At 53.9% G+C, this 27,900-nt stretch overlaps 1 protein-coding gene and 2 long non-coding RNA genes across 3 annotated transcripts in view; 2 read left to right on the top strand and 1 right to left on the bottom strand.

The window, feature by feature from the left end:
* Dagla (diacylglycerol lipase alpha) overlaps positions 1 to 27,900 on the bottom strand; it is a 56,915-nt gene that overhangs the window by 17,462 nt on the left and 11,553 nt on the right. The window contains exons 2-6 of the mRNA XM_005063848.4: positions 6,573 to 6,710; positions 5,983 to 6,194; positions 4,632 to 4,733; positions 4,092 to 4,230; positions 1,004 to 1,091 (exon numbers count right to left, since the gene is read on the bottom strand). Coding sequence (XP_005063905.1) covers positions 1,004 to 1,091; positions 4,092 to 4,230; positions 4,632 to 4,733; positions 5,983 to 6,194; positions 6,573 to 6,667 — 636 coding nt within the window. The 5' untranslated portion in view covers positions 6,668 to 6,710. The remainder of the gene's footprint in view (positions 1 to 1,003; positions 1,092 to 4,091; positions 4,231 to 4,631; positions 4,734 to 5,982; positions 6,195 to 6,572; positions 6,711 to 27,900) is intronic.
* LOC121140964 lies at positions 797 to 4,199 on the top strand. The gene is made up of 4 exons (XR_005877926.1): positions 797 to 1,099; positions 1,475 to 1,629; positions 3,415 to 3,495; positions 4,112 to 4,199. It is a non-coding gene; the product is annotated as an uncharacterized LOC121140964 (long non-coding RNA).
* On the top strand, positions 20,167 to 27,881 carry LOC121140966. Its single transcript, XR_005877937.1, has 2 exons — positions 20,167 to 25,273; positions 25,829 to 27,881. It is a non-coding gene; the product is annotated as an uncharacterized LOC121140966 (long non-coding RNA).

The following is a 27,900-nucleotide window of genomic DNA, read 5'->3' as shown; positions in this document are numbered from 1 at the left end:
ACATACACTCTGATGGAAATTGCTCTGATGGGATCTGCCCCTGGGCTGTCTGTGTCTAACAGGATCATGCTCTGGACACATGTGACCTTTATACCAATTTCTCACAACAGCCCTGACTCTGTGTTGTGCACAGGAGAAGACTGCGTCCTTCACAGGCCCAGGAAAGCCTCGTTTCCTCCTGCCAGAACTCCATTCTCTGCCCTCTGCACCACACACCTGCTATCACGATCGAGCGATCTCACAGGCAGCCCTGGACACCCGCCCCTCGAGGTCCTCACCTCCTGCCAGGGAACATTGGGGCTTTCTTTCACTTGGTTACTCACTCTACGGTCCCTGGGGGGTGCTGTTGGGGTGGGGCCACTCCAGGCTTCCTGGGGACATGTGAGGTGGGCACTTTGCTGTCTGCTCCAGGGAGGAGTGGTCTCCTGACTTCTCTAACTCCACTACTAACGAGCTGTGCGATACTGAGTAAATCATTCCATCTCTCTGGGTCTCAGCGGCCTGATCTACAAAATGGGGGGTGGAGCTGGATGACCTCTAACCTCCGTACCCTACGCTGAGGGGACATAGCCCCCACTCAGAACCACCCTTAGCTGATGCTGCCTCCCTTCTGCTGAGCTTGCTCCTCAGAGCTTCAAAGACGAAGGCTACCTGTGTGCCACCATCCGGAGGCTAAGTCCTCAACAGCACCCCAGGCCTTCCAGATCTGTCCACACTGCTGGCCATGTGTTACTTTTCTGCTCCTAAACTAAATGTGTGCCCAGGGTATCAAGTCAGTCTTCACGACTTTCTGTTTCCTCAATAAAACAGGTGAATGGCTGCTTTAGAGGGTGGAACAGTCTGTCAGTGAAAGGGCAGACTGTCCCATGAGCAAGCTGTCACTGAGCTCACAATCACAGCCCCACCTCCTGTCAGCCCCACCCACCTACCATTACCAGAGGATGAAAGGCACCTGCACGACAGGCAGAGGCTCTGAGTGAGACAAGCAACCCTGGGTACTTACTGACTGGGAATCTTTTGTCCGGGTGCAACAGAGGAACACTTTTAGACGGCGGGACCAGCTGGTGGCCTGACCCTCCTCTAACCGGTGCCTGTGAAGGTAGACAGTTGACATATGTGAAGTCAAGAACCAGAGGGGCTGGGCCAGATGTTATGGAAATAGGACAGTCTGTTCCCAGGACACACCAAAGAGCTCCCAGTGTGCCTTGGCAGGGGGCGGGGGGGGGGGGGGGGAGTAGCAGGCTAGCTACAGCTGGGTGGCCAGTGACCTAGATATCAGCTAGCCAGGGTATTCCCTGGAGATTCTTGCTGGCCAGCCTGGTGAGTTGTTGTGGGATGGTTAGTCCCTGACTTTTAGCAGACTGGGCATGACCTAGGGACTTCAGAGCTGGGATCGTCTGCAGCCAGGCATCTAAAGACTTAAATGAAGAGCAGTCGAGATGTCAGGCCTTGCTGTCCTCTCTGCCTTTCCTAGCAAAGGACTTCAGAAACTCATCGAGCGCTTAGAGGAAATCTGGGGGATCGGATGAGGCCCCAGCGTTTCCCAGTTCCTCTCAGCTGCTGTCTGCGTGGGACACACACTGCCTGCACAGCTGCCTCTGTCCAATCTCTTCTCCCTCTGCAGCTCAGGTGGGGAGACTGGGGCTCAGGAGTCAGTGAGCAGAGGCAGAACAGCAGGCTACTTTCCCGCAAAGATACCACCACGCTGGGTACCCAAGAAGTCAGTGTGCTTGAAGCACAGAGATAACAGCCCTGGCATCAACCATGTTCATCTCCAACTCTCCAAATTAAGTCAGCAAAGACCGATTGAGTTTTGAGCAGTGTGCTGCCCCCTTAAGAGCCTGTCACAGGATGGTCTTGGGGAGAGGAGCAAGGTGACACTCAGATGCATTCAAGGCACCAGGAATGACAGACTGGCTCTCAATGAGCTTCTTGGCTCCTCTCTGCAGCCAAGAATGGCTCTCCATTCCTTTAACCCTGACTACATAAGCAGTTGACCAAACGGAAGGCAGGAGGAGGGGCTAGGGATGATGTAACAGACCAGCTGTGTGGGGGACCTGCAGTCCCTAGAAAAAGAAGCAGCCTTGTAACCCAAACCAATAACCCACCACCCTTGACAGAGTGAAGCTGACCATGCTGAGTTCTTAGGGCATCACATACTTTTTGCTTTCTGATCCAGCCGGGCTTTCAAATACAGGATGTGAAATTTCCTCCCTAGCCTCCGGCCAGATAGAAGTGCTCACTCCACTGAAGTACCTCTCATGAACGCCAGGGGGCAGATGATAATAGGGATGTGTGAAAAGCTGACAGGTTTGGTCAAGTGCAGTCTACCAACCACACCAGGGGGACCACATACCAAGTCTGGACAGAAAGTTCATGGACCCCAACAGTCCTCTGTTGGAAGACTCACTATGTGAAAGGGGGACAGGCATTCCTCCTACAAAAACCAAGGCCAAGCCTCCTGGGAAACAGCCAGGAATAACACCCTCCCCCAGTCCCCACCAGATTTCACTGGAAAGAGAAAGGACCAGAAACTTAAGACACACTCCCGCCTTTCAGAAACCAAAATAACTTAACCATGTGGCAGACGGGGTGTGCACATCCATGCCCTTGGGAGTTGATAGCTTGAAAAATGTCCCTGTTAGAAAAACTGTTAGTTTTAGAGCCAGTGGAGGACACTCAGGCAGGGGGTCAGCTTGACAAAGTCTGTGGCCAGACTGTGCTCTCCAGCTTCGCAGGAGACCTGTAGAAACCACAGCAGGTCACGGGCCTTGAGCTATGGAAACCGCAGGGAGCTTCCTAATTAAAATGACAGCAAGCACCAGGCTCTGCTGTACAGGCTCCTACTGCCTGGAGCCCCAAAGGCAATCACCCAGTCAGGAAAGGAAGAAGGGAGTTTTCTCCAGAAACAGGTCGGGTGCAGCATGTGCTCAGAGCAGGCAAAGTGGGACAGGAGGAGGTGGCCAGCTGCACTGGGAGGGAAAAATGGGCTCTGGAGCCCTGGCTCCAAGGCCTGACATTTTAGGCTGGGAGGCAGCCAGACCAGGCATGGGTGTGGTGCTGGAGGCAGTGACAAGTTGATGGGCTGACGTGGAAGGTCTGAGGCGGGATGGGGTGGGGGACAGGCCTACTGGGCAGAGGTCTTGGCAGCCTGCTCCGCTGTGGCTTGGGGCAGTGACTCAGACCCTCGTCTGTAGAAGGGGTCTCACAGCTGCTCTGGGATAGCAGAAGAACTAGCTGGGTTAATCATCGAGGGCTAAGTGTGTGGCTGGCCTTATAGGGGAACCCTGATTTGGGGGCTACTGTACTGTGACTCATCCTGGGAACCTCCCTTGCTTTCACTAAAGAAGTCACTATGGCCATGCTGGACACAGCTCTCATTTTCTCTGCCATACCGTTTCTTTTACACACCAGGTGAAGTCTCCTCCAAGAAGCCTTCTGTGATTAACTTCTTACAACCTCTGGGAACTAGAGGGAGCATCACCTGATTGTCAAGTAAAGGCTCCTGAGTCAGGCTGAGAGCTAGTTCCCAGCCTCACCACATAACCAGGGAATCCCTTGGTTTCTCCACCCCCATTATAGGGAGGACATGGGTTGTAACTACTCTGAACAACGCTTGTGTCTCCTGCTGTTACTGTAAGAGACTGATCCCTGACAGCGGCTTCCCATTAACTCAGCCCATAGTGTTAACCACTTGGCATATATTATCTCACTTAAATCTCACACTGGCATCCTGAGACAAGAATTGTTACTCTGCTTATTTTTTTATTATTTTTACTTTTTTGAACAGGATCTCACTGTGTAGCTCTGGCTGACCTTGAACTCACTCTGTAGTCTAGGATGGCCTTGAGCTGATCCCAGTGCCTCTGCCTCACCAGTACTGAGTTCTAGGATGAAAGGCAAGTACTGCCACACTCAATCTTAGTCTTACTTTTTCAACAAAGGAATTGAGGCAGCAAGAGGGTGAAGCTTTCACGAAGAGCCGTGGCTCACACGATGTTGGCGTGTGATTTGGGAGGGGACAGGACCCTCCCTTGCCCACCAGCCTGCAGAGTTCCCTAGGGTACCACCCGCCTACCCAGTCGACTGACCGCAGGTTGTATGTCCGCAGATTTCGCTGCCTCCTCTTGGTGGCTCTCAGCTTGACGAAGGTGCGGCCCGTGGGGTCAAAGACACAGAGGACAGTGATGCAGACACTGAGGATCACCACCCAGTTGCAGACAACCATTCCTGTTGGCAGCCACGAGAGAAAAGAACTGATAATGGGTTCACCTTCCTGGGACATGAGCTCTGAACAAAGGAACACTGTAGCCTCGGTGTCCCCAGCTGCTTCTAAGACCAAAGAGCAAGACTCAGAAGTCTTTGGTCTCCAAGGCCCACTCATGGCACAGGGCAGGCAGCTCAGTGGGCTTTTGAGTCGGTATTGAGAAGTCTAACGCTGCCCGGACAGTCCTGTCTCTGCTGCTGCTCACCCTGGCGAGGGTCCCGAGTGAGCTAAGACAATACAGGGTGAAGGGCGCATCCATGCTTGGGTGTCTCCCTACAGTGGTGCCTGGACCCCGTCCCCTGCAAGCTGGGTCCCGTTACACCCTAGGGCTAGCTTCAGCGGGTGGGGCAGAGGGGGTGCATACCAAGGGTGACATTCTTAGCAGTGAGGTCATTGCAGGAGGTGTAGTACTGCGTGAGCCAGACGATGCCCACAATAGCGTAGATGAACTCGATCACCAAAATGGCTGCAAGAAGAGGCAGGGTCTGACTAAAGCTCACACTGTGTGCCACTGGGGAGGGCCCAAGAGCTTAAGCCTGGCTTCTGCTGCCAGGCCTCTAACCATCTCACAACAGGGGTGCACAGGGCCCTAGCTGGGTCCCTTGCATTGTGCTCTTAAGTCCCTGATGCCTCCCGAGACTCTGACTGGACAGGTGAACAAGGAAGCAGCACTCCCCAGCTTCTTCGGGATTTCGGGATTTCATGCACGAGCTCTGGAATCAGACTCATTTTAGGCAAGTTATCCAATCTCTCTGAGCCTCCATTTCCTCAACCATATTTGAGAATGCCAATAATTTCATCACAGGACACTGAAGACTGGAACTCACGAAAACTGCTGTTTCTCAGCAGACTTAGGAACTTGGTTTGGTGGGGTAAGATGAGAGGAGTCCCAGGATCCAACCCATGGTGGCCCATGCACTCAGTATTCTAAACCCAGATCCCCAGTGGGAGTGGGAGGAAATATAACAGTCTGGCAGGGCCAGCAATGTATAGTAGCTAAGAGCCTAGACTATGGATATAGACAGATGCATGGGTTCAAATCCCAGCTCTGACTCTTCCATCCTGACTTAGCTGTGTGATCTTGAAAGAGCTAATTAGTCTTTGTGGGCTTCAGTGTCCTCCTCTACAAAACAAAACTAACGTTTTCTTCCCCATGAGCTATGGAGACGTTTGAGACACTTGTTCCCTAGGAACATCCCAGAGGCTGCTAGGACATGGCCCTAGTGTGGGGATCTGGCTTAACCTGGCCTCAGGGTTTTCCTGGTCTGTTTCAGAAGGGGCCAGATAAATTATTATTATTATTATTATTATTATTATTGGTTTTTCGAGACAGGGTTTCTCTGTGTAGCTTTGTTGACCAGGCTGGCCTTGAACTCACAGAGATCCCGCCTGCCTCTGCTTCCTGAGTGCTGGAATTAAAGACATACCCCACCAATGCCCAGCTTGGAGTCAACTAAATTTGTCTGTGAAGAGGACAAGCATTTTAGATTCCGTGGCCATCTAGTTACAAAAGCAATTTCTCAGCAAGAAACAACACAGTGTGTTCCCCAACGAAAAGATGCACAAAACAGTTGCTGGGCCAGACTGGGCCCTTGGGTCTAGAACGTCAGTCTAGTAAGGCATCCCATGCTCCCCACGGTGGGTCTGTTTGTGTTAGCAAGCAAGAAAACCCTGAGGAAGGGAACATCCCCAGCCCCCAGCAAGGGGTCCCTTACCCAGGCGCACGTAGAGCACGTACTGCATGGAGTCCCGGGGTTCTGTGTAGAGGATGCCCCCACGCATGCTCAGCCAAATGATGGCCATCTCGGCAATCATGCAGCTCAGAAGGATGCCCAGGTAGCCGCGGCCGTGGTCCACCAGGTTTAGGGAGCAGGCCTCGTGTGGGTTATAGACCAGGCCGAAGAGCACCACGGACAGGATCACAAACCTGCAGAAGGGAACAGCTGAGCATCAGTGGGCGGCCTCTGTGCCCTGTGCTGCCCATGGCTAGCAGAACCAGTGCAGCTCAGCTGGAGGGAAGGGGGGCAGATCTCTTCCCAGCAATAACATTGTCCACCTAGCTTTGGGTGCCTCTGAGGTGCCTTCCTGTCAGCATGGGGAGGTGACGGTAGCTATTATGCCCACTGCCCCGGTCTGGAGGATTGCTGGGCAGGAAGGGTCCTGACTCGTGTGGGAATACCTAGAGGAGTGCCTGGGAGCAGGACAGTCGGGTTTGGGTCTGGCATCGAGGAACAGGTAGTCGGAAAGCTCCCTTCTAGACTTTTCTCCTCAAACCCAGGACTGTGGCCTCGGCTCTAAGACTCACCAGGTGGTGTGCAGGAGGAAGAGGAAGATGGCTGGCAGGACGAGGTCATCGCTGCCCACAGACCAGCGCCGCCGGAACACCACGATCCCGGGCATGGCTGGCTGCTCTGGGAGGTTCAGCGGGCCTGGCGCTCACCTCCTGAAAGCAAGAAGAGAACCCTGGAGCTTCCTGGGCTACTACCAAGTGTCAGCAACACAGGCCCCTTGGATGTTGACACCAATCCCTACCCATGGCTGATGGACCTCCAGGCACCAGGGATGCTGACCCAGGTAAAAGCTGCCCCATGCCCTCTCAAGCCCCATAACAACAAAGGACACCAGTCTCAGCAGTGACCCCTGAGGTCACTCCTGCCCACCCACCAGATTGCTACTGCCTAAGGTCATTCCCATAGTAACCGCTCAGCTGCTCTGAAGGCCTAGGCTCTGGTTGGCCAGCCTGAAATCTCAGCACTTGGGAGACAAAGCAGAAGGAACATGACTTTGAGGCTTAGCCTCCATCTCAAAAAAAAAAAAACCAGACAAAAGACCCTAAATTCATTCTCTCTTTCCCCCTACATGGGATCAATGGGATGCTGAGCCCCCAGGGCCCTCACTGTCTTTCAACAAGGAAATCTGCCTAGTACTCACAGCTCTGGGCCAAGGCTTCCAAAACCAAGAGCAAGTGCCTGTTAGCACAGAGCCCTGTAGAGTGGAAGGATTGCTGAGGGCTTGAGGAGGGTGTGAGAGGAGTGTGTGAGTGGCGGTGGCTGGGACTGATGAACAGCAGGGTGACGATGCCCGGCATATAGCAGTTCTTAGTAAGTCTTTGCACAGTGAGGTCTTCTTCTTCGCTGGAGCCCACTGAGCTGGGAGTGTGACTCGGTTTTGCACCCATCCGACAAAACTCTGAGCCACTACCATGGTTCTGAGCAAGGGAGGCTGTGGCGGAAGCATGGGTCCAGACTGTGGCTAGGGGCATCTGCCCCTCTGTGAGAATAGCAGCCGCTCTAACACACTCACTGCTAGCCTGATGGCTTTCACTGCTTGGTGCCTATTTCTCTGAAGTGGCTGGATACAACGCAGCCACCAACAAGCCCAGGCGTGGTGGTCAGGAGCTGGGGACCTCCTTTGGAGCTGGTGGTATGAGTGGAAAGCTGGTCTGAGCAGACCCCGTACTTGCTCCAGGGCAGAGGCTTCCCTGTGCAGAGAACTCCTACCACAGAGGACTGGGACACACTGCTAGTGGGCAGCTTCCGGCCACGGCCAGCAGAGGCTTACACGGCACCTGGTCCAGGGGTGGGCGGCAGGTCCTCCTCTCCCTAACGACAGCTCTAAGGAAAATATGTGTATGTGGAGACTGGACTCACTAGGGAAGGAACCAGGCAAGTTTTCTTAGACCAGTGACCATAGCCCTGACAGTGGACAAGGGGGCATGGGGCCAGTTGGCCGGGCAACATGTCATGTTGGGCCACGCTCTGCTGGGCTTATCTCCCAGGAGCAGCCACTGCATGCTCCCAGGAGGGTGCCCAGAAGCAGAGCTGGCTGCCTGAGCAGCGGCTGGACTAGCCTGCTGGGGTCGTGCCTACTCCCCCCTCAGGAAGTGACATCATCCCACTCTCAAGGAGGAGTCAAGCGGATTGTGGGAAGCAGGAGAAGGAGGGGAAGTGAAGAGGCAGCTGCTGCTGGGGTGGCTCGGGTGTGGGGAGGTCTACTGTGGACATGGGGCTAGGCCTGGAGCCACATCTGGACCAAGCAGCCCAGAACACAGCTTAGAGCTCGGAGGCACGGGATGGGAGAGGGCTGGGGCATCGGGTGACAGCAGGATGGGGGTAGGCAGCGCTGCCAACAGCTGGGGTACCTGTTCTCTCCCTGTCTGCAGGGGCTCGCAGAGTGGGAGGCTGCAGGTGGGACCCCTCCACCACACACACTCAGTGCACCCAGTGAGGTGAGGCTCATATCTTGTAGCCATGACTGCAGAGCCATCAAAACGTTGGAATGATAGGGCTAATAGCCTCTTCTCTGGGGGTGAGAAGATGGCCAGTTTGTGGCTAACAGCTGTGGTTAGCACCAGGGCATTCTATCATGTGGCAGAGTTTTGGGGCGCTGACCCCACACATGTCCTGTTACTGGCAGGGGGGTTCCATACCCCTCCAAGGTCCCTCCCAGCTTCTGCCTCGGGCAGCTAACACAGGTCCTAGGTGGGAGTCAAGGTCCAGGAGCTTCAGTCTAGCATCTACACCCAACTGTGTAACTTTGTGGCTGTGCCTCAGTCTCCTCATCCATTAAATGCAATGTTTCCCCCTTAAAGTTCCAGCCAGAATCCTAAGAGAGGTCTGCAGAACCCTCACAACGCTGGACAAATGCCAGAGCGCGTCCGTGGGGGTGGAAGGCTGAGGGAGTGCGTGTGAACCCCTGGCTGGAATCTTCAGCTGGTCACCACCAGGTCACAGGAGGGGGGAGTGGGGCATCCCCTGTACAGATTCATAAATCCTAAGGCTTCTGTTTTTATGGGCCTGAAAGGCATCCTTTCTCTGGAGACCCCAGCCCATCACAATGAGGGCCTGTTCCCCTGCTGGGGTGTGATTTCATCTGGAGGAAATGTCTCAGGAGGGGGAGGGCCTGGCCACTTCCTGGCTTGGGGCAACTGTACAGCACCTCCTCAGACTCCCTTTCCCTACCCCCAGAGGGGCCCCTAATGATTAAACTGTGGTGGGGGTCAGGATTCTGTCTCCCAGACCCTGAGGACTTCCAGAGCAGGCCACACCCTTTCCAGCAGGAGCTCCGTTTAGGGCTTGGTACGCCTTCACACCAGGCAGATGTGAAGGGGCACTAGGACCCAGGCAGATGTGAAGGGGCACTAGGACCCAGGCAGGTGTGAAGGGGTGTGAGTACCTAGGCGGGTAAGAAGGAATACTAGGACCCAGGAGGGCATGAAGGGGAACCAGACCCCAGGCAGGTGTGAGGGGAACCAGGCCCCAGGCAGGTGTGAGGGGAACCAGGCCCCAGGCAGGTGTGAGGGAGTAGCAGGAGAACCTTTCATGTGCATGGAATGAATGACTTAAGCCTAGCTCTAAGGGGCCTCTTCTTCTGTCTCTTCTAAGAAGGCTCACCTCACAGCTCCATATTCCCTTCCTGAAATGCCCCCTACTTGTCCCAAGCTTGCTGCTTTCTGCAGAGGCTTCAGTGGAAACCATGCTTCAGTTACCCCATCCTTCTGCCAAGCAAACTCCTACTCTTCTGTCTAGGCCAGGCAAAAGTCACCTCCCCTTTGAAGACCCCCTTGATCACTCCCTTATGGGGGCTGCAGGCTTCTCAACCCAGCCCGGCCCACACAGACTGCCTTGCAGTTAACTTATTAGTCCCACACCCTGGCTGGGGGACAGAAGACTGGCTTTCTGCTGCTATTGCCTGGCCTCAACTGAGAGTCTTGGGGGCTGGGACTTCTGTGTCCATAGAAGGCCCAGTGGCACCACCCCAAGCCACCACCATATCCCCAAGGCTCAGCTGCCAGCAACGGCCATGTCCTTCTTGGTTTACAGCCAGTGCCTCCTGGGTAGCTCAGTAGAGCCTCCTCCAACCATCTGAACAGTGCTAGGTGGCTCCTGCCTTTGTAAAATGGGACGCCACCTTCACAAGGCTGCAGAGACAGTGGATGGGCGCCAACCCTATGGGGCTGCCACAGGCCTAAGCATAGTGGAGGCCTGTGTGGTGGTCACTGTTGTAGAACCCTCAGGTCTACTGACAACCTAGAACTGCCAGGGACCAGAGGACAGACCGAAGGTCTTGGCCTGTAGATCCCACCGCGAGGACCCAGAGCTGTGTTGTCTGTCAGTCTGACATCATCTCTCAGGCACACACACACCAGGGCCACTACTCCAGAATCCCTGAGGAGGTATTGTCCGTCTTGTCCCTTTCCAGACCTGCAGCCCATCTGGGAATGGCGGCTGGGGGGCAGGGGGGCTGGCCTTTGAAAGCACAGGAAGGGATATGGTGGCAGAGGAGGTGACAGAAAGTTGTGTGGGCTGAGGGCCGCGTGCGCCACCAGCCTGTGCCCGGGCGTGTGCAACCCAAGTTAGGGCCCTGAAAGCTGTTGCTTTTCACACATCAGCTGTGCTGGAGCAGAAGGCAGAACTGAGTCTGCCCAGGCCGGGGCAGATTTTCAACAGGAGAGGGTCCTCAAATGCCTGGCCCCATGGGGCATAGACAGCGTGTGTGGGGCCAGTCTTCTGTCCCCCAGCCAGGGCCTGGGACTAACACTTGCCACATCTTCATCCCCCAACCCATGGTCTTGAAGGACAGTTTCACTTCCTCTGTCTCTCACCATTGGGGTCCCACTATACTCTTCCAGGTTAGTCTGCATCTCACAGACAGGTGCCATGAAGTTAGTAACACAGTAAGGGTCAGAGGCAGACTGTGAAACCAGTCTTGTTGTTGTGTTGGTAAAACATCAATGGGCTGGTGACCTTTTCCTATAAAAACACCATGGAGTTACAGGGATGGGTTGATCAGGAACCAACCCTACCACCTGGGGTGATACCAATGCCACCTGCACTGAACTAGACAAGCTTCCAACAATTATTCAGCCACATGTTTATTTTTTAATTATGTAGTGTTTACTGCTGCTAGATATGGTATCTAGCAGTCACAGAATCCCCTTTAATACTCCTAACACTCTCTCTGAACTGCTATTTTTCTCCCCATTTTACAGACAAGGAAACTGAGACTCAGAGAGGTTAACATAACATGCCCAAGGTCACTCAGTTCAGTGAACACTGGAGCCAGGCATAAGGCTCCGGAGCCTCTGCTTGGCCTGCTGGCCCCCCCCACCAACCCTCACCAGACTCCATTTATCACCCGGCTCCACTTCTCCTTCTCACGCTAATTATTTTCCACTCCTCTTCAATGAAAGGAATTTGCCATCTGCTACCAGGCCCTGCCACCGACACCAGCCAACTCCCCAGGAATCAATTGGGGCCTTTCGCTTCCTGCTGGCTGCTGAGGAATGGGGGAGGGAGGGCCAGAAAGAGTGGCAGGACCCTCTCTTTGGCAGCCTGGACCTGACTTCTCACATTCTGTCCTGCAGAAGCGTTTCCTGAAGATAGACGATCCCTCCAGTTGCTGCCAGGCCAGGCTTTGCTTCTGAATTCTTTCTCAGAGATCATTTCTTTTCCTCCCCATAGGCCTTTCACGCTTGTTCCAGTTCTCTGGGCAGAGGTGGCCTGCAGGAGCCTAGACAGGCAAGCTATGCTGGCCTCAGGTGGCATTCTTGTCCTGGGAGCTGCTGGGCTGGAGCAGGCAGGTGGCAGCCGGCACACAGCCAGTCTCCTCCCATCCCTTATAGTCAGCTCACTCCACTGGATCTCCCAACCACTCCCCCCTCAAGCACATAGGCTGCGCCAAGAGCAACCACCACCTTCCCTCTGCCTGTTTGCATCTCACATGTGGATTAGGGCTGAGCAGTGCTGGATCTCGGTGCTGGATCTCGGTGCCGTCACTTCTACTGGTCTGGGCTCAACGTGTCTCTGAGCCTCAGTTTCCTTGTGTGCAAGATGACATAATGAAGGAGGGCCGTGAAGGGCAGGTGAGAACATCACAGAGCCTGGTCTGGTTCATTCACCAGTTTTCCCCAGTGTGTACGGAACCAAGCCTGCTGCCCTGCAACACTGAGTCCCTGGTCCTGTATTCCCAGGGGCAAGCAGACCTGCCCCTGCCCCAATCCTGTCTAAGTGATCTTCTCAGGTTGGCTTGGTGGCATCTCTGAGGAAACTACCAGAGTATTGACTCCTCGAATCCACAAGTTAGTGAGGTGCAAATACCATCTCTCTAGAGGGGACAGCTTGGACTACTGAGCTCTCGCCCAAGAACACTCCAAATCCACATTCCTATAAGAAAATTGTGTACCTGTCTGTGCAACCAAGTTTCTGGTTGCTACCCTGCACACAGCCACCCAAACTCAACATGTCCTGGAGACAGATGCCTTCATACTCCCGGCCCCATCCAGTATTCCTTCCACCACACTGCTCCTCCCAGGAAGTTTCCCTTTTGCTGGGGCTCATGTTTGGCTTCCTAGATGGCTCCCCTGCAGGGAAATTCACCAGATTTCAGCTGTACCCCATTCTCAGCTCCTCAGAACTTCCTCCAGAGGAAACTGTCAGTCTCTGGTGTGGTGACACCTCAGAGAGAAATTAGCACCTTCTGCTTCCTTAAGGGATCCCTAATGAGGCCATTAATGAACTGTTAAGTGGGCACACCAAGCATGACACTTCCCCTCTGGGGACCCCCACCCCCTGGGCCCAGCCTACCCTGTGCCACGTTCACCCCACCTCCTCAGGCAGTAGGCCAGTCCTTGGATCTGGTCTGCTTGGGTGCATCCTGTTCCAAGGTGAGAGAAAGACTCTCTGGAGATGAGCTCTGTGTACCTCAGAAGGCCACCTCCTGGGCAGGGCAGCCATCTAGGGCACAGGCCAGAAGCTCAGGCTCTGGGGTTTCAGCCACTCCCCAGTCATCGTCAAAGCCAGCAGGGATCGAATGACAGCAAGCAGAGCTCCATCCCCAGGGAGCTGCTCTACAGAGCTCTGGTGACATGAAGGGCCAGCACCCACCCCTGTCCCCCAACTGTGAAATATGGGACCACCATGAGCACAAGCTATGGCCCAGGGAGTCATTTGATTGGCTCTCCCTCTCTCTGTGCCAATGTCCCAATGGAGGGGACCCCAGATGAAGAGAGGTGATCATGGCAGGCAGGTCTCTGGAGCCTGGCACCCCATGTCATTTGGAGCAAGCTTTAATTGTTCTATGCATTGCAAGGCTTTGAACTAAGTGCTCAAAAATGCCTGAAAACCATGAGATGGAGGAGCCCTCTGGTCAATTCTGGCATTTAGGAGGAGCCTTGGGGTTGCTACTCAGGCGCCTGGACTCACAAGACCATCACACATGTCTCCTTTCTTGCCTGAGACAGGAGGGCAGAAGGGTCTACAGGAGAAAACTCATGCCCTCAGGCCACAGCTTCATCCATTCTCACACCCCCTCGTCCCTCCCTCTTACTTCTCAGTAGGACAAAGCTGGACTCATCACAAGTTACATAGGCCTCCTAGAAGGGATAGTGCCCGGGAGGCCCCTACTGCTGGGTGGAGCACAGGCTGGCCCTGGCACTGGTCCTAGGGACTCTTTTTCTCAGCCATCCACTGGGCGAAGACTTCAGAGTGCAATGCAGGGGCCAGCCACTTCCTATGATGAGTCAACAACCATTTCCCCATCAGTAAATGGCTGACACTGATGACAGCACTTCCCTCGTGGGCTGGGGGATGGCAGGACAAAGCCATTTCAAAGTTGTAGAGTGTTTAAAGCAGGCTCTGGGGGAAGTGGGGAGAGAGTGGGAGGGGAGGCTATGGTCGGGAGGGATGTAAAATAAACAGATTTTAAAAAAGAGAGCAGGCTGACACTAACGGCGCTTGGCAGTATGAATTCCATGCACACACTGCTTTAGGGACCATTCCCTTCCTCAAAAGCCTTCCACAAGCCAGTGACATGGCTGAGCAGGTAAGGGCACTTGCCATACACGCTGACAACCCCAGTGTGACGGGACCCATGGACAGAATCAACTGCAGAAAGCTGTCCTCAGACTTCTACAGGCATGCTATGGGATGCATGCAACCCTCCCCCATCCCATACACTCCAATAAAGGCTTTTTGTTTGTTTGTTCTAAGGCATATCATAGTTCCTAAATGGCCTTTAAAGAAGACTAAAGCTCTCAGGCATGGGCTGTAAAGCTATCTACCAACAGCCCAGACCCTCTGCATCCTGCCGTGGTCACCAAGACCCTCCTCTATACCCCAACGCTGTCTCGTGTGCTGGGTCCTGCCTCTGTGCTTCCCAACAACTGCACCTGGCCAGAGACCTTGTCCTCTCCTGGCCCCCTTGCTTCATGTGCTTCTATTGTTGAGGGTTTGGAGGTCTGTTCAGGTCCCTGCCCCCAAGCCCCAGCCCTGGTGGTGGGTCAGCCTGTGGCCCACTTTCTGCAGATTTCTGGTATGTCGACTTCACATTCTCTATTACATGGCGAGTTCCTGGAGAGAAAACTTTGACTTTTGCTTGCTTCTGTACTCTGAGCAACCGGGAGTCTGAAAACAAGAGGCACTGGGCAGCAGAGCACACACCTCCAAGCGGAAGCTGTCCATGCGGGACCTTGACGGAACTCACGGTCCTCATTGTTCATGGTAGGTTAAGGCTGGGCAGAGGCAGGTCCCTGCCTGTTTGGTGTTACCTTCCTTCCCAGAGGCCTTGCCCTTGATAGCCAGGTGTCCAGACCTGCCACGTTGTAACTCACTTCTGTGGTTTCACTCTCTTGGTGCGTAAGGAGGTGGAGACGGGCCCCCAGCTGCCACTTGCCAAGACCAGAGCAGGGGCAGTAGCAGGGGTTTGGCAGACCCTGTTTCAGTCAACCTGGGGCTATTGCCCACTGTGGAGGGATGAGGCAGACCTCTGTGCTGGCCCTCACCTAGGTGAGAGGGGTCAGTGGACCCTACTGAGGGGGGCAAACCTTTTAAGGAAAGAGCGGGTGACAATGTTTATGGAAGACTGTCAGGACAGCCGAGTGCTAATGGGATGCCCATCTGGTGTCTTCAGGCCAGACAAGGTCATGGTGAGACCAGAGTGGCTGAGGCTCCTGCCAGGCCGAGACTAGTACCTCATCTCCCCCAGGGCTCAGAGCGGCAATGTGATAAAGCCTGCTTCCTCGGCAGACACAGTCTTTTCTGCACATCCCAGGAAGACTCTGGAGGGGGGGATGGCGGGGGGGGGGGGGTCCGGGCCTGCGTCATAGCTCGTGTTGGCTTCTCCAGCCTCAGCGGCCGCTGGTGGCTATAAATACCACTCCATTCTCTGGATGCTGCAGGAGATGACCTAGAATCGTGGGCTTGGAGGCCTCCTGGGGCCCCCTCCCTGCTCATTTCAGATGAAGCCTGTCTGACCAGAACATCTTTGCAGCTGGAGAGTCAGCTTCCTACCTGAAGCAGGGGTGAGACCAGAGCAGCAGCCAAGGCCAGAGCAATGCCTCAGTCAGCCACGGGAAACCCCAAACTCAAAGGACAGTACTTTGACTCCAACCCTCTTCGCAGGCTAGATACTAAGGAGATACCAAAGAGACAGTGCCCAAGAACACCAGACACCTGAGACCTGCTGCCATCTGTACCACTACCCACCTCTGGCCTTGGGCTCTCTCTGGAGCCCCCACTTAGAGTAGAAAGCTCCAAAGCCATTGGATTCTAAGCCGTCTTCTTTACCTTTTCGGCCTCACAGTCTCTGTGTGGGTTTTGGTTCAAACTGGATTCCAAACATGTCATCACCCTGGGAGCCTCTTTGGGACATACTCCACTTTGTCAGGGACCTTTGGCGCGCTTAGCCATTGTTTAGACAGGTGGTAGCTTCCTCCCACTACCTGGCAGCCTGCCTCTGAGGCCGGCCTTTGCTCTCAGACACCCAGAGCTGACTGACCAGGAGCACAAGGAAGAAGGTGGTCCTCAGACACGGAAGAGTGGGGACGCCAATCCTCACAGTGCTGGGGTTTGGTTCCAGGTTTCCTAGCGTGGGACAGGACAGGCCTCAAGAGAAGACAAGGAGACTTCCAAGCTGACTGAGGAGGGCCCAGGACTGTGTGAACACAGGTGTGACCTGGCCAAGCAGTTCCTTCCTGTAGCCACCCTCTACCCACTGGACAATCAGAGTGCCCCCACACACCAAGGACCTACGGGGTGGGAAAAAAGAAAAGCTGAGACGGAGTCACGGATATGGAGGTCAGATTTCATGGCACCTACAGTTCAGAGGGAAAAAGAGAATCCATGCTAATCTTCACACATGGTGAGACAGAGAGGTCATACAGACCTGAGTGTGGCCGCCCAGAGAACACGGAGCTGGAATTGGGTCAAGCAAGGCAAAGAGACCACAGGAGAGGGTAGGACGGACAAGCCCAGAGCACACACCTCTACACAGGCTACATGTGAGGAAACAGAGGTGGGGCCAAGACCAGGTTAGCAGGGCAGGGGCGGAGAGGAGGCTGAGGGGCAGACAGCATGGCAGGGCCTTGTGGGACTTCTGCCGAGGCAGACGTGAGGTGAAAGAATATGTGTGGTCAAGGTTGAGAGTCAGCATACAAACAGTGATAGGCAGGACGCCAGGCTGGGCAGTGGACAGCAGGTCCTGCAGGGATGCCTTTAAATCGCAGGTTTGGAGTTACATAGCCCCACCCAAAAGTACCATATTTCCAAAGAGTTCTAGTTCAACTTAGTCCTGATTTAAATGACCTGTGCACAAGTATGCTGGAACATGCCCACGACGGGTACCACTTGGGAGTGGTCACTTGTTTCTGTTCCCAAAGTATGTTCAGAGTTTGAGGCATTTCCCCTGAATAGTCAAGTCCTCACTCTTGTCACCCAGCCCTGACCATGATAATAACCATACAGGGAAGCTTAACTCAAAAGAGCATGCAGCTAATGCAAACAGGGAGGGGAGTGGAGGGCAGATATAGCTGAAGCCAGCCATCCACCAATCCATCGATCCAATTATCCACTCACTAAAACATCCATCCATTTATCCATCCAGCCATGTATTCACCAGCATATATGCATACATATACACACTCAAGCATCCATCCACCCACCCACCCATCCATCCATCTACCCATCCAGCCATGTATTCACCAGCATATATGCATACATATACACACTCAAGCATCCATCCATCCACCCACCCATCCATCCATCTACCCATCCATCCATCCATCCACCCATCCAACCATTCACTTAAGCTTCTATCTACCTACCCACCTGCATAATAATCTATCCATCAGCTAACTTAAGCACTCATCTATACATCCTTTCTTCCTCTATATCCCTCCTGTTTCGACTCATTTCACAATTCCCATCACACTACAAAGTGTTCTTCCTCTCACACTGGGCTGCTGGTCCTGTAGGAGCTGGTCTCTGCCTACATTCACTTCCTTTCATGCTGTCTTGTCTCTTTCCTGAACATGAGCCTTTACTCTGTTCTTCGTTGCTTATTCCCCAAGCCATCTCTGAATTCCTGCCTCTCTGGTGTCACTCCGTTCCTAGCCCAGGGACCCTCTCCTTGGGTCTGCCTGCCCTGTCTCGGGCATCCCCCCCATCTCATCTGTACTGCGTACCACCTAATACTCTCCGCTTTTCTGTGTGGCTGATTCCCCAAGTGCAAAGGCCTCTCCTGTTCTCCTCCCGACACTATGTCCTCGGCACCCAGAGAAACAGCCTGGCAGGTGGAAGGAGCTCACCAAAACTGCTGCCTGAAGGAAGAACCATTTCTGAACAAAGCACAAGAGACAGATGATGTATGGGAGCCAGTGCAGAGCTGAGCCCAGAACCCAGGGTTCTGATGGCTAGGCTCAAGTGCTTTCTTTGCCGGGATGCCACAGCCCAAGCACAACTGCCCCGTAGCAGGGACTCTGCAGGAGCTCACGCTGGCACCCAGTGAGTGTGCTTTGGGCAGGGCAGGAGTAACATGGTATCTTCATCCTACCAGGAAAGTTTACAGCAGAAAAGAAAGGTTGAATGGTCGACTTGTAGTGAAGGGAGGTCTGATGCCTAAGGAACGCCCCAGCAGATCTGAGCTCCAGGTCTTCCTAGGCAGTGTGACATGTGCCACCTCTGATAGGTATCTAGGGGGAAGGAAGGAGGAACTTAGAGAAGAGTCCCAAGGCCAGAGGGATCAAACCTTCTCCCAGAGCCTGTGCCTTGCCTGACCAAGGATGCAATGGTGGCCTGCCTGGGTTCCCTTCCCTGGCACCCTCAGTTTCTACTGTCTTCAGCCTCTGCCTCAGAAATAAAGCCCCTGGGGGAGATAAGGAGCTCAAGCCTGCTGTTGCCTTTATCAGGGATCCTGCCATGCTCTGGGTATTACAAGTGGGACAGGAATTACTACTACGGTCTGACTATAGGGGCTTCCATTTTTGAAGTTTGCCAGAACAAGTCTACTCAAACCGAACACCTGTGAGTCTATGTGACCCAGACAAGGCTCTAAGCCTGGGCTCCTCTTCATATGATAAAGACAGAAGCAGCCTCTGCATCCTTGGGCACTGGAGAAAGGAGGAAGATCCAGGGCATTGAGCCTGCTCTCGGATGCTTACTCATTCTGTCTCCTTCCTTGGAACTCTCACTTGCCCTCTGCCAGTTTGCCACAAGGAAGTATTACAATGGCCACACCCCATCACTCCTGTGAATGCTCACAAGACACACCCTGCCATAGGGTGGTAGGGTTCACCTTAGAGTCTCTTCCTCCTGTTTACCCAGGCACAATCCCAAAGAGACCAAGGAAGGGTACGGAGGAGTTTTCACCCTAATACTTCTTACTCGGAGGCCGAGAGCTGAGGAAGGGCAGTAGGTTGGTGCTGGAGCTAAGGTTGGGCAATGGCTGGTTTAAAGTCCCTGTGGTCCACGGGTGCCAGCCTTTCCCCATCATCTGCACAGAGCCTCCTCATAGCTCTTCTGGGGCTTTGACAGGATGCATGAGATCACGTCTGGAAAGTGCTCAGAGAGAAAAGGCCGGAGGGATAGAGGTAGGATTAATTATGTATTAATGTGTTTATTTTATTAGTGCTTCTGTTGACTGCAGGGGCAGAGTGGGAAACCACGGGACTTGGGGTCAGTCAGTGTGAGCTGCAACTGGGCCTGGTCACTTAACAGGTGAAGGTGCAGCCTCTTTGAGCTCGGATGCCTGGAGAAGAGGAATAACAATAATTCTGGCAGAAGAACAATTCAGACCAGTTTCCTTACCTGTAAATGAGAATGCTGAGAGTTACAAACCACAGGGTTGCTCATGGGGAGAAGTGACGCCAGCACCTGGCACCGAGGTGTGTATGAACAGTAAACAGTGGGCGTTCCTTCCACCACTGGAGGACAAGGCATGGGAGGAAATCCCCCAGGGTGAGGGTGGGCTCTGTGGTGCCCACTCCCCAAGGCTAGACAACTAAGTTTGTTACCAAGCAGCAAGCTGAAACAACTTCCCCCATCTCCGTGCCCATCCCAGAACAGAGAAAAACAGGTCTGTCTTTCTCACCCATCCCGCTTAGTCTTGGGTCCCTGGGATCTCCACAGCTAGAAGTCAAAGGTTATCTCTGTTATGTCAGACTGTCTTCACACCCTTCAGGCCAGTCTGAAAGGGACCAGGCAACCTCTTGTAGCTGTGCCCACTTGGAAAGGTTGTTACCAAGTCTGAGCAAATGTGTTCTCCCAGCCACCCTCGGTTTACAGAGCTCACCGATGGAAGCATAACACAGCCTCTTGGTGACAGCCTGCTTGTCCTCACAGCTCATATGGGCAGGCACGTAGTGACACAGAGGTTATGGGTCATAGCATTGACTTTATTAAAGGTGCCCATAAAGCAGAATGGAAACTCAAAGATGGTGCTTAGAGATCCCATCTTCAAGGACTGGAACCATTCCACAAGGCTGGCCATAGGCAAGTCTACAGGAAGTGAGGTACCTGGCCGCTTGCCTAGGTAATGTAAGCCCCACCTTGGGCTGCCAGCTAAAGGAGAAAGGGGGCTCCTCATCCGTGGATCTAGTTACTATTTAATTAACCTACTGACTTTGACCCAGAGGATCCAGATCACAGTCTCCAGGAGGCAGTGTGGATGAGCTCTGGAAGGCCAGGGCAGGTGCTATGCAGAGCAGCACAGCAGAAGTTCAAGTTCAAGCTGTTGAAGCAGACTCGGTTAAAAGGGGTGAAGGGAAGGTCAGGGATAGGATGGCTTGAACCAAGACGAGCTCTCCTGCTAGAAGGAAGGGTAGAGGCCTGCAGCCTGGCCATTCCAGGACAGAAAGGAGCAGATGTGTCTGCTCTGGCCATGTGTTCCTCTGTCCCAGGCATACAAAAGTCCCATTGATGCTGCCCCTCACCCCCGCATCCTGGGGCCAGTGCCCCAGAACAGGGCTCTGCGGGCCTCTCCTGCTCCTAGCTGACAGTCCAGCTGTTGCTGCTGCTGCTGCTGTCCAGGCATGCCAGGCCTGGGCAATATGAAGTCACATGCTCTGCGCGGGCGAGGCCATGCACTGGCTGGGAGAGTGTCAGGGAGCACAGCAAGGTACGTATTCATGTGCAGTACAGGATCTGCAGAAAAGCTGGGTGCCAAGAAGCATTGCCTCCCCCTTCAGTCCCGCCCATTTTCCAGAAGGGCAAATCCTTGGGCAAACAGTCAGACAGGTGCAAGAGGCAAAGCAAAAGGTAGGGCAGGAAAAAGCAAATACCAAAGCCTCTGCTCTACCGCTGCCCTGCTGGACTGTGTTCTGGCAGCCCTGCCTGTATGACCACTAGTGCCCCAACACTTGGTCTGCGGTATGTGGAGAGTCTCCCTGCTCTGCATTCCCTCAGAGGGCCTGACTATGAAACTGGGGGAGCAGCAACAGGAAGAATGGGCAGGGCCCGAAGCCTCCAAACTGGGCTCTGACAGTTGCCTGCCACCCACCTAGGCCCGCCACACATCCCCCTCAAGCCTTGTCTAGGGGACTGGGTGAGTAACTCCACAGGAGATGTGCTGGAGAGGGGCAGGCTCACCTGGGCTTGGAGTCTGCTGAAGGACTTTGGACAAGTCCTAGGGCCTTGGGGCCAGTGAATCTCACCATTCACAACCTTCAAAGTTAATTGGATGAGGCCTTTGTGGGAGTCCTTGGCATGTGTCTGGCAGGAGAGATACTCTAAAGAGAGATACTTGTGCCCCTCCCTTTGGCTATCAGGCTATAGAAACAATAGTCCCCAAAGAATTAAAAAATGTCCCTAGGAATCTCAGGCTGGGGGAAGAGAAGGGCTGAAGCCTGTTGCCTGAAGAGAAACTTGCTTCCTAGGAAGGGATTTCACATAATTCTCGCCACCTTACAGGCCAGACTGAAGCAGAGTCTGGTGAGTGGGGCCACACCCTGACCAGGATTGTTTAGTTAAGCATACCTCTTTGCCTTCTATTTAGACCTAAGCCCCCTGCCAGGACTCTGGAGACAGATGTGGAGGGGTCATTGGACCCATCCATATCTTCTTCCCCTCAGCATGGCTGTGTTGAGCTCTCTCTTTTCACTACTACTTGTCTCTAACTGGCCAACAGGGAACAGATTGTCAGTCTAGCTTGTTGGGTCTGCCAGAGCTTAGGCTTTGACCCTAACAGCTCTAGTAACAGACACAGGGTTCAGCACACACAAGCTACTCACTGTGTGGATGCTCAGCCTGGAGCTGCCTGTGGGTGTGGGTGGCCTGGGAGCAGGTTCAGAATGAGGAGTAGTGCTGCAGAGGTCTAGCATGCTCACCCAGCTGTTCTTGGGTCCCATGGGCAAACCATATCAACACCTGACCACTGACTGACCTGTGGCTATAGGGCCAGGCAGGGGGAAAGGATAGGCCACATCGACTCCAGTGTCAGGGCCTGCTCTTGCTGGCCTCAAACGCAGGGCAGAACACCTAGAACTGAGAGTGACTCCTGCCACTCGCTTTGGCTTTAGGCTGACCCCAACCTAGATGCAAACAGAGGACAGGCTATATTCTCAGGGTCCAGGAGAGGCAACGTGGTTGTCCTTTGTTCCATGTGCTTCAGTTGGGTGTGCTGCAGGCAGGGCTCTTCAGGCCTCCTGTTCTCAGCCCACAATGCTCTCCCCAATCTTGCTGTCTACAGAGCTGTTTAGGATTCCCAGGTTTAGCCTAAACAGCCCTCCAAGACACTGTTGGGGCCCACCAACCCCTCAGGTAGAACAAGTGATGGCCCTCCATCCTGCACTCCCTGAAGGCTGGGGGCTGCCACAGGGCAGGGCTGCACGACCTGCATCTCCATATCCTTGGCATCCAGCACAGAGCCTGGTGCCTAGCAGCTGCTCAAGAAATGTCAAACAAGGCCCCAGCCCAGCTCCTTGCTCCGCAGATCACGCTGCCAGCACACTTGGCCAAGAAGATTCAAAGTCAGCTAGCAGGAACAGGGCGAGACTGTGTCCCTGAGCTGGGGAGTTCGAGGCTTCTGCTCCTTCAGAAAGTGCCTACCTTGCATGCATCAAGCTTCACCCACAATCAGAGGCAGCTCTGGGGACATGAAGGCTGCCTCCCTGTCTCCAAAAGCAGAAACCAAAGTTAACAGGGGGTGAGCAAGGGAGGTGCACCGGAACTGCAGGGAGAAAGGCAGTTGTGGCTGCCATCTGCTGTGAGCAAGATGTTTGGAGAACACGCACTCCTAGCTCTGAGGTCTCCCAGCCAACATGGGAGGGTGGGGTGGCCTCTCTGCACATGGGAGCTGGCAGCTCAGCCAAGACCTGAGAGGCCACCGAGGGGTGCTAGGGCCAGTCCTACCCACCCAAACTCTGTAGCTGCACCTGCCTGACCTGATTCTTGAGCATATGGGGGCCAGGGTGCTACGGACTTTGGAGAGTCAATTCTACAATATGACAATGGTAACTTAAACATAAGGATAATAAGGACAACAGTATCGGTTACTGTTAACGGGAAGCATAGTTGCTTGTCTGAGTCTCTTCTAGCCATCACCTCATTTCACCCCATCATTCTCATAGGAGAAGGGCAATCAGGGTCCAAGAAAGGGTGACTAGTCCCTGCTCCTCCCTGTAGTGGGGCTTGACTAATTAGGACCCACCCAAACAAGGTTCTGGGGTCCTTGGCTATTTTTCTTTGTTTGTTTTTCGAGACAGTGTCTCTCTGAGTAGTCTTGGCTGTCCTGGAAGTCACTTTGTAGACCTGACTGGCCTTGAACTCGGAGATCCACCTGTTTCTGCCTCCCAAGTGCTGGGATTAAAGGCATGAGCTACCACTGTCCAGCTGGTCCTTGACTAGTTTTTTTCCCCTTAAGATAGGGTTTCTTTGTGTAGCCCTGGCTTTCCTTAGACCAGGCTGGCCTCAAATACACAGAGATCTGCCTGCCTCTTCCTCGGGATTGTTGAGATTAACAGTGTGCACCACTGAAACCAAGGATACAATGACCTGTCATAGGCCATATGCGCTCAGCAGCAGGAAGGGAGCAAACCTTAGAACCCCACCAGCTCCCCAAGTTCCTACAACTTTGCTCCACCTGGTATAGGACTGGTGTCACCTTCCTGTCCTCAGCAATGCCTAACTTACCACATGGGGCTACCCTGCCTCCATACAAACAGCTTGACACATTTTCTTTGAAGAGAAGCCCTTAGAAGGAGGAGACTATGCTCACCCACTGGGAAGAGCCGTCCCAGCTGGAACCTGATGCTCCCTCATGTCACCCAAGTATGTTGTCTGTTTAGGTCACAGCTGGCTTAGCCTTAGTGCTCCCTTCCCCAGTTGTGGGCCAAGCTGAGTACCAGGCTAGACTTCAATCTGGTGAAGCCTAGGCTTGCCAGCCTCATTCCTGCCTGGGACACCTCACCACTGTGCCTGTCCACAAGGAATCAGCAGCCTTCTGCCCAGATGTGTTACAGACACTCAGGTACCCTGCTTGCCAGAGGTGCTGGCTCTGGCACCTCACCAACAACACTGCCACATTTCTCACAAGGCTGGATGAATGGGTGTCATGACTAAATCATGCCAGGGTCTCCACTCTCACTTCTAGAGGCAACCATCCCCACGGCTACTCTACCCAGAGAGTCAGGGGCAACAACATCCCCCACTGGTAACAGGAAGACAGGGAATCTGGGGCTAGTCACCCAGAACTGCACATCCCTCCAACCCACCCCCCAGCTCAACCCACGCAGCACTGCTGCCTCCGCCCCCACAGGCCTGCTAGCAAGCCATGCACTCCAGTGCTGTCTGCTCAGTCCTCCCCCGCCCCTCCCCACACTGCGATTGCAACACCTCTGTCCTCCTGCCTGCTGAGGACACAGGACCTGTGTGCTTTTTGGTGGGCGTGGGGAGCCAACAGTGTTCTCTTTTCTCCCAGGGGTCCTTGGCCACAGCTAGGTCACTGGGCTGACCCTACTTCCTGCCTCTCACAGTCCTCAGTCTGGTGGCCCTGTCTGTGTCTGGAAAGTGCCTCTGAGTCAATGGCTTGCTTATTCCCTGCTCTCTTGTCAAGGACAGGGCCAGGAAGGCCTTTGGCCCAGGAATTTTCAGGAGCAGCCAAGCTCAAGACCTGAGCCTTACTTGTCTCTTGTTGGGAAGTAGGGGAGGTGGACTCTGGTATCCCTGGAATGTTGTACTGACTCTATCCCCCTCACCCTATCTTGGGACTGAGTGTGAGTCGCTGTCACCACCCAGACACCTTCACAACTCCTGCCTCAGCAGAGGCACAGTCAGGCCCAGGGTGAGTCAGCCAGGGAAGTCCCAGCATTAGCACCCACCACTGGAGAGCCTCCGCTGACACCTATGAGTGGGACATCCAGCCCCTCCCACAGAGGGTGAGAGGAACACCCGGGCTCCCTCACCCCCATTCCTGTTCCCTGAGAAGAGACAGGCAGGTGGAGCAGGAGAAAGTCACACTGCAGACATCCTGAAAGGTAGGCCACGGGCACACAGCTGCTTCTTACAGCCTCTAACCCCTCAGGCTTGGCACATTAGCAGAGAGGAGTCCCCTGCTCAGTGCCAGGCACCCTGACCTCTGAGTACCCTGCTTTCCAGGTTTTGCCACCTGTGTGGCTCCAGAAGACGATGGGGTGGGCACCCTACTCATTCTTGAGGGGCCTCCTCTTGGTCAAGCCGGGATGGAAGGAGGACCAAGGCCCAGACCAGAGAGAGGTCCACCCCATCCCCTTTCCAGGAGGTAAGACCAAGACCTAGCAGAAAACAAGGCCAGCAGGGAACCAGGCAGAGCCAGCAAGAAATCCTGTTCTGGAAGAAACAGAAAAGATGACCAGGCCTGTAAACCCACCAGATCGGTTGGTGCTGGAGGTCACTGGCTACCTCCTGTCGCTTGCTTGACAGTGCAAAAGAGATTGCTGCCTTTTTTGCAGCTGTAATATCCTGCTTCAGGATGCCCTCTTCTCCCCCACCACACACACACACACACACACACACACACACACACACACACACACACACACACACACACACACCTCTATTCCTTTCTGCTATGGCCTGGGAACTCCCAGACCAGGAAGCATTGGTGACTCTCTGCAGGACCTCGGAAGATGCCCCAATCGAACCTCTAGGAGTTCTCTGGTCAGATTGACAAGGAAACCCAAGGTGGACCAGTCAGTGCCAGGTTACAATGCAAGAGACCTCAGAATGGGGTCAGTGCTCAGTCAGGAGACAGAAGAGGCATCCAAGAGGGAAGATGCCTGTCAGGCTCATATTTCCTCCCCTTCTTCCACCCCAGGACCAAATGGTGGATACACCTTGCACGGGGCCCACTCTCCTGCCACTGCTGCCAGGAAGCCCCAGAGCTGAGCGTTACTATTAGTTCCCCACACCGTCTCTAGGCCACATGAAAAAGCAGCTCTTCTGGGCTCCTGGACTAGGGGACGCATACTGGAGAAGACACAGAGGCCCAGGGGCTGCTCTCCACCTTCTCGGGATCACATGCCTGCTGGTTATGGCCTGGACAGGTATTAGAGACCCCATCCATGGGCTGTGGGCTGTGATAGGTAGCTGGGAAAGCTCTCACTCAGGCTTCTCCAGCCCCTGCTAGCTGGGCTTGATCTTCAGCTCCTTCTGGGCTTCCCCTTTCTTGCTTCTTCCTAAAGCTGGGCCTCTTGCACTTCCGGGCCAGGGAAGCCGGTGGTGGGAGAGATTCAGAAACCCATCCACTATGTTGAAAGAAGACTGGAGACATGCTGCCATATACATCTCCTGGGTTTACTCAAATGTCATGAATGGCTTTCTTCCACCCCTTGCCAAAGCGCATGCATGCACGTGTGCGCACGAGCGCTCACGCACGCACACACACACACACACACACACACACACACACACACACACCACGACCTGAGCCACTCAATGGAAAATAGTAGCTCGAAGTACTAAGTCTCAGGGCTGCTGGAAGTGAGGTCTTAGACACAAAGTCAGGCATTGGGGCACTCATGAGGCAGCTCAGACCATGAAAGAAAGAGAGAAGGCAGGGCAGACCCCACTCACGAGATCCAGGAGGCCAACCTCAGGGCCAGGTTCACTCAGGCACCCTAGGTCTCTCAGTGGGCCTACACAGTCTCCCACCACTCATCATATCCCTATGGTCACAGGCATGGAGACCTAGAAACCAGAGACAGACAGCCCTGATCAAGCCCTTGTCTATCGAGGGGACCATGTGCCAGCAGCCACTTAGACACAAACCTGGCAGCTGGAACAGACAGGAGAGGTCTTCTCTGGCAACCAAAGGTGCTCAAAAGACCAGGCAGTGGAAAAGGAATGGGAAGGCAAGCAACTCACTACAGAGCAGAGCAGAGCTACAAGTGCCAGAATTAGAGTTCAGACCTCTCCATCCTCACAACCTACAGACAAGGACCAGTAGCCCAGGGAAGTACTCTGGCATGGCCAAGGACACACGGCTGTGGGTTTTGGCCTGTCAGAAATGCCACTCAGGTCTCCTTTAGTCAAGCATTACTTCCTTAGCATGTTGCTCTATGAGCCTAGATTCTGGAGTTTATGCTTGGGCACCTGGGTGATACATTCTGATGGAAAATGAACTGTACTGCGTGAGGGTATTTTTGGCTGTCTCTCTCCACACCTTCGCCCTGTGTAGCAGACAGGTGTCTTTACCTTCACCAGAGAAACAAACTGAGAGAAGCAAGAAATAGATCAAAGTGATGAACAAGGAGCACCAGGACCTGAAGGAGAGGGGACAGGACACGGTTACCTTGGCCAGAGTGCCACAGTCCTGGAAGATGAATCAATCTTCCACTAGCCAAAGAGGCCTTTTGTCCCATGCTGGGAGAATCTTCTGTGTTCCAGAGACCCCGGACCAAACACGATTATGTCACATTTTCCTCTTACTATGAAATTATGTTCTCTATGGAAAACAGAAACCACCACCACTAACAATAAAAGAACCAGAAGCCGCCCCCAATCCCACTAGGAAAATTAACTATGAACAACCATCTAGTCCTTTGTTTTCTCTGTCCAAATATAGTGTGTGATGGTTACTGTTGACAGGATCTAGGATCACCTAGGAGACAGACCTCTGGGCATGCCTGTGAGAGTTTGGAGACTGGGTTAGCTGAGGCGGGAGATCCACTGTAACTGTGGGTGGCATCGTTCCATGGGCTGGAGTCACAGACTAAATAAAAAGGAAGTGGGACACCAGCATCTGTCTCTCTCTGCTTCCTGACTTTGGATAGATACCATGTGACCAGCTGCCTCAGGCTTTTGGTGCCATGACTTCCCTGACATAATGGACTTGAACAATGAGCCAGAATAAACTCTTCCTTTCCTGAGATGTCTTGGCTTAGTATT

Source organism: Mesocricetus auratus, unplaced genomic scaffold (genome assembly GCF_017639785.1).
Source record: "Mesocricetus auratus isolate SY011 unplaced genomic scaffold, BCM_Maur_2.0 Super-Scaffold_4256, whole genome shotgun sequence".
Classification (NCBI taxonomy): domain Eukaryota; kingdom Metazoa; phylum Chordata; class Mammalia; order Rodentia; family Cricetidae; genus Mesocricetus; species Mesocricetus auratus.
Note: the sequence above shows the minus strand (reverse complement) of the source record. Positions and strands in the feature narration are given on the sequence as shown.